The sequence below is a fragment of the Pyrgilauda ruficollis genome, unplaced genomic scaffold, assembly GCF_017590135.1.
Source record: "Pyrgilauda ruficollis isolate IOZ18807 unplaced genomic scaffold, ASM1759013v1 scaffold7, whole genome shotgun sequence".
Taxonomy (NCBI): Eukaryota; Metazoa; Chordata; class Aves; order Passeriformes; family Passeridae; genus Pyrgilauda; species Pyrgilauda ruficollis.
The window spans coordinates 5,359,085-5,372,120 of NW_024528821.1; the positions used below are offsets into that span (position 1 = coordinate 5,359,085).

Genomic DNA, 13,036 nt, shown 5'->3' on the forward strand with positions numbered 1-13,036 from the left:
TGCCTTGGGGGCATGGAAGACCCAGGATGTTTAGCTGTGTGGGACCCCGGTGTTTTCTTGCTTTGCCCCAGGCCTGGCTCGGCCAGGGCCGTCCCTCCTGCACGTGTTGTGTGCACCCCTTCGTCCCGTTTTTGCTTGCACCGGTTTCTCAAGCTTTGAGGTTAAACACGTGCAAAGTGGGAATTAACTCGGGCACCACTGGCCCTAGGCTCTGTTTTGGGTTGGAAGGGATCCGGCCTGGCCCGGTGGAGGGAAGAGGACTATTCGGGGGGTCGATGGACCCCTTCTCCCCCAGCCGATCCCCAGAACCATCCCTGGCTCCCGGGGTCCGCGCATCCCCTGGCATTTTATCAATGGCCCCGCGTGGGAAAGCGGCGGAGTGGCTCCGCCCCCTGCCACTCAAGCCACGCCCCTCCTGCCCCGCCGCACTCCTCGGGCGCGGCCTGGCCCCGCCCCCTCGGTGACGCCATCCTCGCGCGCCGGGGCGCCCTGGCGGCGGCGGGCGGCTATGGCGGCGGGGTCGGTGTGGAAGGGGCTGGTGGGGCTCGGCCTGTTCGCCCTGGCACACGCGGCCTTCTCGGCGGCGCAGCGTGAGTCACCGCCGGGGGACGGGCCGGGGCGCCCCGGGGCACCGCCACTCCCGCACGGCCGGCGGGGAACTCCCGGGGCGGGGGCCGGGCCGGGCCGGCATCATCATCGTCCTCAGCCGCGAGCCCGCCGGCGGGGGCGGCCCTGCCCTTGGGGCCGGGCTGAGGGAGAGCGGAGCTTCCGCGGGGAGCGCGGGGCTCGCCCCGTGCGGGCGCCGCAGCCGCCGGGAAGGGAGGGAAAAACGAAGGGTGGGAAGGGGGAGCTGCCGACCGCCGGGTCGCGGTTCCTGCCCGGCCTGTGCCGTGCCGCTGCTTCCCGGTTCCGGCCCGGCCTGTGCCGTGCCGCTGCCTCCCGGCTGCCCGGGGAGGGTCGGGCTGCCGCGGGTCTCTGCAGCCGTTCCTCTGGGGGTTGGTGTTGCCGCGCTGTTTATTTGCAGGCAGAGTGTTTGATGCGTGCTTGTGTGTTTCTGTTTTGTAGATCGTTCGTATATGAGGTTGACAGAAAAGGAAGATGAAACGTTGCCCATAGATGTAAGTTTTTGCAGTGTGTGAAAGGTGTAATTGTGGGGTGGTTTAGTCTCTCGGTTGCTTCGTTTTGGTGTGCTAGGCAAGCATAAAGGATAAAGTAGTTTTTAAGCTGTACTCTCACTGTCAAAAAGAACCCACGCTTTTCATCCCAACTTCCTGATTGTGTTGTAGTTGTCAGTAAAACCAAACCCCAGATCCAGACCTCCCTCTCTTTTAGAACTACCCTGGAGCATCTTGTCCAGGATTCCCTGGATGTAGCTCAGAGAGCTTTTGCATCCATCCCCTCCTTTGCAGCATAAACATCCTGCACCCTGTGTTTATCCAGTGTGGCTGTTTGACCCTGCACAGCCTGCTTCAGGGAGGGGGCTTTCATTTACTTTATTTGCTTGCTTTTCAAATTTCCACTTCAGTTATCTGTTCCCTCTCTTCTTAATCAGAAGAGCAGGGAGACCAGGTGCCCAGGAGAGCCAGGCACAGTGCCTGGCCCAGGCTGCACAGTGTTCCTGGCAGGAATTTGGGTCCTGGAGAGCACAGAACACAGGGCTTGGTCTCAGGCTCTTGCTGAGGAGCTGTGTGAGTTGATGCAGTCGGTGCAGCCCAGACCTGTGCTGGGGCAGCTGGAGCTCTGCTGTGCACATGGGAGGGAATTTTAATTCTCCTGTGCCTCAGTTTCCCCACTGCTGGATTGCTCACCTCTGTTTGCTGTCACTGGATGAAAAGCAGCAGAGATCCTGTGTGAAAGCTGAGATGTTTTGGTAAATGTGCAGAACACCTGGTGATGTGTGTGTTGCACTGTGCTCCCTCTGTTGCAGATAGTCCTGCAGACTCTGCTGGCCTTTGCAGTCACCTGCTATGGGATAGCACACATTGCAGGAGAGTTTAAAGACATGGATGCCACTTCAGAACTCAAAAATAAGTATGTTTTATTTCTTCTTTTTGTACATGCTGGTATCTGCTTCTCTGTACAAGCTGAAAGCACTCATCTTTAGCTCAGTCCTCCAGTGCATGCTGTGGGCAGTGACCCCAGGGGGGCAGCCACACTTGCAAAAACCAACAATGCCTTGAGTTTTAGGGAGGGTTAGATAACAGGCAGAAATCAAATTCCGGCCCGGCCTGTGCCGTGCCGCTGCCTCCGGCTCCTGCCCGGCCTGTGCCGTGCCGCTGCTTCCCGGTTCCGGCCCGGCCTGTGCCGTGCCGCTGCCTCCCGGCTGCCCGGGGAGGGTCGGGCTGCCGCGGGTCTCTGCAGCCGTTCCTCTGGGGGTTGGTGTTGCCGCGCTGTTTATTTGCAGGCAGAGTGTTTGATGCGTGCTTGTGTGTTTCTGTTTTGTAGATCGTTCGTATATGAGGTTGACAGAAAAGGAAGATGAAACGTTGCCCATAGATGTAAGTTTTTGCAGTGTGTGAAAGGTGTAATTGTGGGGTGGTTTAGTCTCTCGGTTGCTTCGTTTTGGTGTGCTAGGCAAGCATAAAGGATAAAGTAGTTTTTAAGCTGTACTCTCACTGTCAAAAAGAACCCACGCTTTTCATCCCAACTTCCTGATTGTGTTGTAGTTGTCAGTAAAACCAAACCCCAGATCCAGACCTCCCTCTCTTTTAGAACTACCCTGGAGCATCTTGTCCAGGATTCCCTGGATGTAGCTCAGAGAGCTTTTGCATCCATCCCCTCCTTTGCAGCATAAACATCCTGCACCCTGTGTTTATCCAGTGTGGCTGTTTGACCCTGCACAGCCTGCTTCAGGGAGGGGGCTTTCATTTACTTTATTTGCTTGCTTTTCAAATTTCCACTTCAGTTATCTGTTCCCTCTCTTCTTAATCAGAAGAGCAGGGAGACCAGGTGCCCAGGAGAGCCAGGCACAGTGCCTGGCCCAGGCTGCACAGTGTTCCTGGCAGGAATTTGGGTCCTGGAGAGCACAGAACACAGGGCTTGGTCTCAGGCTCTTGCTGAGGAGCTGTGTGAGTTGATGCAGTCGGTGCAGCCCAGACCTGTGCTGGGGCAGCTGGAGCTCTGCTGTGCACATGGGAGGGAATTTTAATTCTCCTGTGCCTCAGTTTCCCCACTGCTGGATTGCTCACCTCTGTTTGCTGTCACTGGATGAAAAGCAGCAGAGATCCTGTGTGAAAGCTGAGATGTTTTGGTAAATGTGCAGAACACCTGGTGATGTGTGTGTTGCACTGTGCTCCCTCTGTTGCAGATAGTCCTGCAGACTCTGCTGGCCTTTGCAGTCACCTGCTATGGGATAGCACACATTGCAGGAGAGTTTAAAGACATGGATGCCACTTCAGAACTCAAAAATAAGTATGTTTTATTTCTTCTTTTTGGTATCTGCTTCTCTGTACAAACTGAAAGCACTCATCTTTAGCTCAGTCCTCCAGTGCATGCTGTGGGCAGTGACCCCAGGGGGGCAGCCACACTTGCAAAAACCAACAATGCCTTGAGTTTTAGGGAGGGTTAGATAACAGGCAGAAATCAAATAAACTTCTTGCTTTTCCTCATCTGAAATCCTGCTGTGCAGGCTTGGTAGAGGAATGAAATGTGGAGGTGGGAAGTAGAGCTCAGGAATCACCACCTGCTGTCATGATATGGTCTCAGACTGCAAGTCTGAGTCACTGGAGTCTCACACAGTATATTCAAGGCAGGACATCTGTAAGACTTTAAGAAAATAAGGGCTTTTGGACCAAGATTTTGAAGAGGATAGTTGGTTAGAGCATGCCAAGGTCGTGGGTTCAACTGCTTTATGAGCCATTCACTTCAGAGTTGGACTCAGTGATCCTTGTGGGTCCCTTCCAACTCAGAATATTCTGCGGTTCTGACAGGAAATTGGATGGGCAGACGTTGCCTCTCAGGCCATTTCCAAAACCACAGGGGAGTATGAAAAGTGAAAAAGCTGACAAAATTGTATTTCAGAGCGCTCACCTAAAGCCTTTAGCGTGAGGCACCAGGGGGATGGAAAGCTGGGCATCATCAGGGTGTTAACACAAGTGAGAGCTGAACAAAGGCTGGCACGTGGTGTGTCTGCAGCAGCACCCACAGGCTGCCCTGAGCTCCAGAGAGGAAGGGGAAGTTGGTGACGTGGACATCTTGTGGTCTTTTTCACAACTATTTCCTCATTGATTCAGTTTAGGAAACTTAAAAGCAAGCAAGAGTTTGGATTGAAAACTTGTGTTTTTGTGTCTAAAGTCAATACGCCCCAGACTGACTGTTCTAAACTCCCTGCTCTGAGAGAGTATTAACCTTGGCTCTTTGCATTTATTTTGAAGGACATTTGACACATTAAGGAACCATCCATCTTTTTATGTATTTAATCATCGTGGTAGAGTGTTGTTCCAGTCCCCAGACACAGTGAATTCTTCTTCAAACCAAGATGCTTTGTCATCCAGCTCGGCACTGAAATTTCGAAAACTTGAACCTCTGCGCCGCTAAGACTTTTACAGATGATACCAATAACCCAGGACACTGAGATGTAATATTCAAGTCGGGGATGTAAACACTTTTTTAATTTCTGGAGCAGTATTTATATTGATCTTCCAGACTTTATAAAATATATATATATATAAATATATATATATAAACTAATGACCTTCTTTGTACACTGTTAATGAGAATGACTGAATTGTGGATTGGCAATGCAGTGTAAATTCTACAGTTATGCTGTGAAACACATCTTCAAAGTTTCAGATATTAAAACAAGTTGCAGCTAACTTAACTTCAGTTAAAACAAAAAGCAAGCTAGTTTTTCCTGCAATTAATGTTGTTTGGCAGGAGGGAATGTTTGAGTGTATTTATTTTCTCAGTTTGCTTGCACTACAGTCTATGGATCCCCTCTGAAATGCTGTGTGCACTGCATCACTGAACAGCAGGAAAAGGGGCAGCACCTGATCCTAGAATGCCTGTGGGACACCAGCACGGTGTGGCAGGGGAAGTCAAAGAGATTGCTTTTATTTTTTTTTTTTTTTTTTTTTTACAATGCTGAAAAACAGTTGTGTGAAGGGTTATTCTTTTTCCTGTTTTTTCACTACCACTTTATTTCCTCGTTGCCCTCCTTTGTTCCATGTGAGTTGCCCCAGGTTGCCTGGGCTGTGCACTGGTGCTGGTGTGGGGGAGGCAGCTCAGCTCATCTGTCACGCTCCGCGTTCTCCGGCTGTGAACCAGGGCATGCTGAATGCTCTGTACGTGCTGAACACGGTGTTGGCACCAGGTACAACCTCCAAGTCATCTTCCTATTTAAGTATCAGTAAGAACTGTCCCTTCTGTGAGTGATCCAGGGGTAGGGTGCAGCAGTTTGCTCTGTTTGCTGGCACTAATCCAGGACAGCCACCCCTTTTCTGCCAACAGAGCTTTCCACCTTGATTTTTCCAGCTGAGCCCCTCATTGATTTAATATTACTGTCTTGATTTCATGTATTAGAACTGATCATACTGTCCTTAACTCTTACTTACGTCTAAATTCTTATCCCCCCTCAGGGGCTGAATCAATGCTAAAATCTCTCTTGGTCTGGCTTTTCACCTCCCTGATGCAGCAGAGGGAGGGTAGGTTGAGATACTGGTGGGGCCAGCAAGAATTTGGCCTGCTTGGAGGATGTTTTACTGACACAGTGGAAACTCAGCCTTTTGTCCTGGCATCTGTTGTGTTTGGTATTTTTTAAAACTGTTAATAACTGTCAAAGGCAAAAAGCTTGGCAAAAATACTGTGTAAACCGAAGTCTCTTTTTCTAGCTCTGCCCGTCCTATGGAGCGGGTGCCCCAGTGCTCGAGCAATATCCATGGCTGCTGCTCTACAATCACTCTTAAGCATCTGGGTTTGATTAGAAAGGGTTACTCTGCCAGCTGAAAGCATCTGAGCTGCAGGATTAGTTCCTAAAGTGTCCTGGTTCCCCTCTTGCTGGTGTCACAAATCGGCTCCTGCCAGCACCAAAGGCCTCGGAAATAGTATTGGGTCATCCCTGCACTGCAGACAGAGCTGTTCCCTGGGGGAGCAGCAGCACCTGGCTGAACATGGGCCAGGTGACCTTGCGGGGCAGAGGAGAGACAGAATTAGCAGAGGGAGGGAGAAGCAGAGCAGGAGCTCAGTAGCCACTGTCATAGACAGGTTCTGCAGCCGTGGTTGCACTGAGCCCTTTGCAGAGGGCCTTAGAGCAGAGCTGCTCACACAGAACATCTGAGAAGCCTTGTTTGTGCTGCTGGAAGGCTACAGGGACCTGCCTGAGGTGTGAGGTGCTGCTGGGACAGGGAGGTGGAGAACATCACTTGCTGCTCAGAGCAGGTCCTGCTGGGAGCACCTGGGGCTGCCTCAGGGCCCTTCTCGTGAGGAGTAGCCTCACTCTGCAGCAGCAGCGGTTCTATCACAAAGCTGTACAATTTATTTTTTCTTATTGATCTCACAATGTCAAATAAAAATTGATATCCTAAAGTGTTTGTTTGTTTATTTTTGACCATCCTGCAGCAGCAAATCCCTGGTGAGTGACTATTTAAAAGTGACTGCCCAGCACTGACATGAAGTGATTGCCTTAATTATGGCAGCTCTGTGTGAGAGTGCTGTCTGGCCTGATGTTCATTACTGGGAGATAAGATCAGAAGGGGGGGATCAAAATAGCTGCAAGTAGCTGAGTAAAACACTTAGGAGGGAAATATTACCAGCCTGGGGATCTGCTTGCCTTTGAGGCTCCTCGTCATCCTCTCTGGCAGAGCTGACATATTTTCTGTCTTCAGTTTAACCACAGTAAAGGCTTTTCTACCATGTGCTAATCTACCCTGCCAGCCCACGGGACAGGCTCCTGCAAGGTCTGGTGTTGCAACAGTCACTGGGGGAAGCATTTGGGCTGTTCCCAGGGCTGGCAATAGTTAAAATCCTGGACTTGAGCAAGATCACTTTTCACTCCTTGCTCTGCTTTTCCACTGGGGGAGGTTAAAAAGTTAGCAAAGCACTGGAGGAGTTTGCTCAACTACATCCATCAGGATTGCACCAGAGAGAGCAGCAGTCTCACCCCTCATCTGCTTTCTGTGCTGCTGCAGTTCTGAATGCAGCACAGCACACAAGGGGAAAACACCAATGAAACCAGTGTTTGGGGAAGGGGCACCTTAACCAGCTCCCAAAGCCACCTCTTGCCTACCTTGCAGCATGGGGTTCTTCACAGATGAGCTTCTCTTCTTCAAAAGCAAAGCAAGAGTCGAGCCAAGAGTTTCTTGAATTAGACTGGAGAGTTTCCAGCCTCACCCAATGCACATTTACAGCCGTCACATCTTGAATTGCTTTGGCTACAAGCCATGATATTTCTACAACATTAAATAGTAAAATAAAAAATATGTGCTGGTAATTTCCATTCATTGCTGAAGTAGCAGCTTTAATCTGCATTCATTTTGCTGGGTTTTTGAACTATTGCAGTGAGAGCTCAGTGGGGAATTGCTAAGGGGGGCAGCAGTCATGTACACCCTTACAGGTGGGGGCATGGGGACCACGGTTTGTGTCAGAGATTGGTCACTCGTGCAGCCCTTCGTGTGAGGCTGGAACGGGAGTGCAGCTGGCAGAAGCACTTATTCTAGAGGTCAGTGAGGGCTGAAATGCAGCACCATGTGTGGAAATCCCTCCTGGTGGCACATCCCTGTGTCCCCTGTGCGTGTCCCAGACAGAGCCATTGCTGCAGTCTGCTCCCACTGCTGCCCAAAGTGTGGCACAGCTTTCTCAGGAAAGCTGGCAGCTCATGGCCCCTTCCAAGTGCTCTGGAGCAGCCACAGTCCCCCTTGCTGAAGAAAGCAGGGAATGACTATTACTTTCTAACCCTAAAATGATTTTTGGCTTCCTTATCACTCACTTCCCATGGTTTGGGTTCCCTCACACTTCACCACATTGCAGATCTGCCCTTCTCCACCTCTGACACCTTCAGCAAGGACATTACAGTGGGGACATCCCCCAGCTGGATACAGCCCCCCACCAAGAGTGGCACCATTTCTGCTCCCTTTTGCCACCTGCACCAACAGCAGCAGTTTTCCACCAGACAATTTGGGAAGCTATGGCTCACCCCGCAGCATCCAGGGCCACGGTGCTGCCCCCAGGCTCCCAGTGGGAAGCTCCCAGCCGGGCAGGGAAGCTGCAGCTCTGCAGTTCCCTGCTGTCCCAGCCATGCTGTGCCAGACTGGCAGGCTGCCTGCAGAGGGGAAGGGCAAAGCAAGGCTATTTTGAATGTTAAACAAGCAGAACAGACTTTGGTACCAGCTTTCCACAGGCAGCACTAACAGCAATGGCAAAACACTCCTTGGATTTGGCCTTGAGGTTCACCTTGAAGCCATAATCACCAGGGGCAGAACCCCAGCGGAAATAAATCTGATATTCCAGCAGGTAAAAGCCTTTTAATCAACCCCAGCTTGGTCTCAGTGACACAATGCCATTTCAAAACACTTCAGACTGCGACGAAAGCTACATCCTTAAAATGGCAGCTAATTAATTTTCCTGTCCTGCTAACTTAATCCTTTTTCCAGCCAAGAAAGGCAAATGGGAGTTCACAGAGCAGCGAGGCAGCCGGGAGTCTGGCAGCGTGAGCAGGAACACAAGCCCCAGGGCTCCTTGGCAGGGACCCAGGCTGTGGTGTCACAACTTCCCAGGCCATTTTAATAGGAAGGGAAATGGAAAAAAAATAAATAAAAGGTGACATTTGGATTATCAATGGCTCACCCTATGCCAGTGGTCCTGGGGAACCCAAAGCCCCTCACACAGAGAGATGTGGATGTTTATTCCCACTTCATACCCCAGTGTTGCCAGGCAGAGCACCCACGCTGGCAGTGCCCTCCCTGCCCAGACTGGTGCTGGCTGAACCAGTTTCCCCGGGATCTGCCGGAGGCAGGCTGTGCTGCAGGGGCACTTCACTTTGCATTTCAGAAAAAAAAAAAAAATTATTAAAATATTCCCCTCCTCCCCCAAGGTATTTCTGCTGTGTATTTTAGAGCAGTTCAGGGCCAGCCACAGAAGGCCAGTGCTGATGTCCCCAGAGCCGCAGGCTGCTCCAGAATCCCTTGTGCCTGCCCCAGGTCTCTGCTCCAGTGCGGGATGCAGGAGGAGCATCCTCTGCACACAGCAAAGGCTGAAGCAGAAGAACACAAAACAGGATGCAGCCCAAAGCAGTTTTGGAGCAGCCAGTTTGGCAGACAGTCCAAAGAGGGCCTCCTGCTCCCCACATCCACACCAGGCTGTCACTCCCTGGCCCATTATTGTAGACTCCAAGGCACCCACAGGCTTGGGTGAGCCCCCAGTGAGGCACCACCTCCCAGCACAATGCAAAGCACATGGAGGGGAGAGAAGGGGTCAAATAATGCCCCCTCCTTGCCCAATGCCACCATGCTGCTCTACAGCCTCCTGTCACACACAGATCCCTGCTGAGGCACCTTGGAGATGGTGGCACCATTTCAAAGTCCCCACCACCTCTGAAGCTGGAGCCAGCTGCTCCTTCCACACCTGCTTAAATACACTTCAGATCACAAAGGGAAATCCACAGCAGGGTGAGGCCCATGTTCATCTCCCATGGGAGGGACTCACATATCCTACAGGATGCACCAGGGCTGGCTGGTTAAAAACCCTGCTCTGCTGGTGGCCATGGCCATGCTGCTGCCTTGGGCTGTCCTGGGCTGGCAGGGAGGACAACCATGGGAACAGCCTGAGCTGTCTCCCAGCATGGGAGCAGCAGGCAGGGGAGTCTCAAGGCACTTTCTTCTCTGCCTTTGCTTCTTGTGCTCAGGCAGCATCTGCAGAGCTTGAAAGGGGCAGACCTGAAGCTCAACCCCACCAGATTCTGGGAGCAGAGCAATGGGATGCTCCACAGAGATGAAGTGCAAGTCAAAACAGGAGCAGTGAAGTGAGTCAGGACAGATGAGCTCCAGACAGAGCAGAGCACTCTATCAGCACGAAACCCCCTGGCAGGGCCCCACGCCAGCCTCACACTGAGCACAGCCCCGACCTCCCAAACTCACCACTGGCCAGCCCCTCAGAGGAGCTCCCACCTCGTGCCCGAACAGCAACAGGGAAAGGTTTTCAACCTCCTTCTGCTTTCCTGTCATAGCAAGAGCTGTCCCTTTCATCTCCTCACCTTCACAACCCCTTCCCCCTTCCACAGTGGGTACACCAGGTCCAGGGGTGCAAGGCATACCCTGGGAAGGAGGGCCTGTTGTATCTACATTTGCAGGAATTCACCTTTGGCCACCTGGAACCCAGACAAAAAACAGCTTTCAGTTACCCCACAAGGTCAGAGCCTCCTCAGGGTCCCGATGTGTGAAGAAAAGCCACCACCATCACTCGACCTATTATCCAGCAAGCGTTTCCCATCGCAGCCTGGGCCGTGACTCACCGGGAGCTGCCGTTCCTGCGGGGAATTCACAGGCAGTTCCCAGGAGTCGCTCTGACCCGGTTTCACCTGCTGGAAGCCGCAGGCGCTGCCGCAGCAGCAGCAGCTCGGTGAGAGCCCTCCCAGCTCACCCAGCCCCAGCATGTCCTGCCCACATCCAGCTCCTGGCATTCCTGTTCTCTGACACAGCTCCTGCGGGAGGGTTTGATGGATGTGATACACTTAAAACAGCTTCTTCCAGAGCTCCCGAGTCCCCCACTGTCTCCTTTTCCACTAATAATCATTTTGGATAGCAGCTTCTAAGTTCTGTGTGTGCAGAGGGAGGAGCCCTGAGCCCAGGGATGCCAGCAGAATTTCAAAATGTGCTTTCACTGAGCTGGGAAAAGAAAGGTGCTGGAGCAGCTCAGGTCAGAAGACAAACTCTTCACAAAGAGGCAGCACCACCACAAGCGCCAAAAGGCTTGGGCAGCTTCTCTGCAGCCCTCCTACCTTCCTTTCCAAGCTCCTGCTTTTATCCAGCCCCAGAAGCACACTTCCAGCCAAAAGGACCCACTGCAGCCACCTCTGTGTGGAAGCAGCAGGGAGCCTGTCCTGCCTCCACCTCACGCTGCTCCCATGCCAGAGCCAGCTGGGAGGTGGGAGAGCACAGGGAAAAAGGAACCCACTGACATGCACAGGACATGTACAAGAGCCCAGCAGCCAGTGAGTTGGTTTGTGGTGGGATTGTCCACACCAGGGAAATAATTCAAGTGTGCAAGACCAAATTAGGGCACAGATTTTATAATCATCTTTGTTAGTGACACACTATATGACCTTGGGTAAGTCCCTCCATCCATCTTTAAAGACTCAGAGGAGAGCCACAAGACTTTAATTAGCAGCCCTAAAAGTGCTCAAGATAGCTTGTCTCTCTTCCAAAATAACCAACTGCAGATGAATTGGAACAATCTTATTTTCAAATTCTGCAAGCAACTGGGATCCAGGCTGCTCTCAGATCAGTCACTTCAACAACATAATCAAAGTTAAATGTGCCAGCTGTGCATGAAGGGTTTTAATATGCTGTGCAGACTGGAAAACAGCTCAAAGAATCAATGTTATTTTTCCATGGCTGGGATGTCACTGTCGAACAGCTGCATTATAATCATCTGCAATCAGCAAAATGCCTTTTTTTTTTAATCACTTTCTAGTCTTGGGGAACAGGGCTCATTTTTATTTCTGCCCTACTTAGGAAAGCACCCTTGATCCCTGAGACACCCACTGCCAAGGGATCAGGCAGCCACTACAGCAACGTGCCCTGACCAGCCCTGTGGCTGCTCAAACCCCAAATAGCCAACAGCCTCCTCAGCTCTCCAAGCTGTGCCCAGACAGGAACTGCTCACACTGCTAGCACCACCTCAAGGAACAGTAGTGCATTTCCACAAACCCAGCAAAAATCAACTCCATTTGCCTATTGCCACTGATCCAAGAGCTGGGATGGCTCCAGAGCAGCCCGTCCCTGTGGAAAACCTGAGCACAGCCCAGCATCCTTCTCTGCAAGGGCCACCTCTGCACAAGCACATGGGTCACAGCTGCAAGACGAAGCAAGGGGGAGGTCTCCCAACTCCATCCTTTACAAAAGATTGAACCTCTTTGATATATTCTACATATTAAATATTTACAAATACAATTCAACATTAAAACATACACCTGCTCTGGAGTGAAAGACAGGAAACAGCCTGACCATGCAAAAAGAGCTTTGCCCCAGTAACTACCAAAATGTTTTGTAACCTCTCCTCCTGTTCAGCATCCTGCAGGGCTCTAACTACTTTGTAAATCAGCACACACCATGGGGATCATTCCCAAAAAGCTCTGTCCCTCCTACCAGCTGCTCAGCAGTGGCAAGTGGAGCACTGGGATACAGCAAATTGCCAGAGGTGTCCAATATTTTAAGGGACATTATGCAAGACTGTTTGCATTAGAGGAGTGACAGTGATGGAGATGACAGCAAGCATATACAAATGCCAAGGATCCAGCTACTTCCACTGCAGCTGGAGATGGTCCAGGACTAGGAAACAGCCATCAAATTCCCACTGCAGATGAAAAGATAAAACTTCCCCAAGCTCTCAAAAACATCAGATCTCCAGCAAAAATCTCATCTCAGGTTTTCATTCCACCACCTTTCACAGGCCAAACTATTCTTCTGGACTTCAATATAAATTGTTTGAGAGCTTTATCCTGAGCTCAACAATCTGAAGAAATATGCAGCTGCTTTGAGCACTTCTCAGCTCCTGCTGAAGGGCAATTTTCCTTACATGGTACCAGCAGTCCCCATTCCTGGCAAAGCCGTGTGGGTGAAGGCATGTGCAGCTCAGTTCTTCCACTGCCTATGGAAACATCCTCCAGCATTTACCACGAGGCTGTACAAGTCTGTACAACAATTTAACTCCTTCCCTGGCAGATCCATCCTCTGAACTCTGAGTAATCAGCTGCTCAAGGCACCAGATCTGTGCTCCCAGCCCTGAAAAGCATCTTGTGCACTTTTGAAATGAAGGTTCTGACATGGAAGAGGTGAAGCTGAGCCACCTCCCACAGCACACAAGCAGCACCTGCCTTTTCCACCAA

The 13,036-nt window shown here is 51.3% G+C and overlaps 1 protein-coding gene and 1 long non-coding RNA gene across 2 annotated transcripts; one reads left to right on the plus strand and one right to left on the minus strand.

The window, feature by feature from the left end:
• Positions 1 to 477: 477 nt before the first annotated feature.
• On the plus strand, positions 478 to 4,824 carry MMGT1 (membrane magnesium transporter 1). The gene is made up of 4 exons (XM_041485306.1): positions 478 to 590; positions 1,066 to 1,118; positions 1,928 to 2,031; positions 4,374 to 4,824. Exons 1-4 carry the CDS (start codon positions 509 to 511, stop codon positions 4,534 to 4,536), a joined length of 402 nt encoding a protein of 133 aa, XP_041341240.1. The 5' UTR covers positions 478 to 508; the 3' UTR covers positions 4,537 to 4,824.
• LOC121363177 lies at positions 3,431 to 10,487 on the minus strand. The gene is made up of 3 exons (XR_005956644.1): positions 10,442 to 10,487; positions 7,223 to 7,385; positions 3,431 to 3,765 (listed from the first exon to the last, which is right to left on the minus strand). It is a non-coding gene; the product is annotated as an uncharacterized LOC121363177 (long non-coding RNA).
• Between the last annotated feature and the right edge of the window lie 2,549 nt (positions 10,488 to 13,036).

Coding starts and splice junctions, on each gene's coding strand:
- MMGT1 (XM_041485306.1), top strand. CDS start 509: ATGGCGGCGGGGTCGGTGTGGAAGGGGCTGGTGGGGCTCGGCCTGTTC. Junction 591..1,065: donor GGCCTTCTCGGCGGCGCAGC/GTGAGTCACCGC, acceptor TCTGTTTTGTAG/ATCGTTCGTATATGAGGTTG. Junction 2,032..4,373: donor ACTTCAGAACTCAAAAATAA/GTATGTTTTATT, acceptor TTTATTTTGAAG/GACATTTGACACATTAAGGA.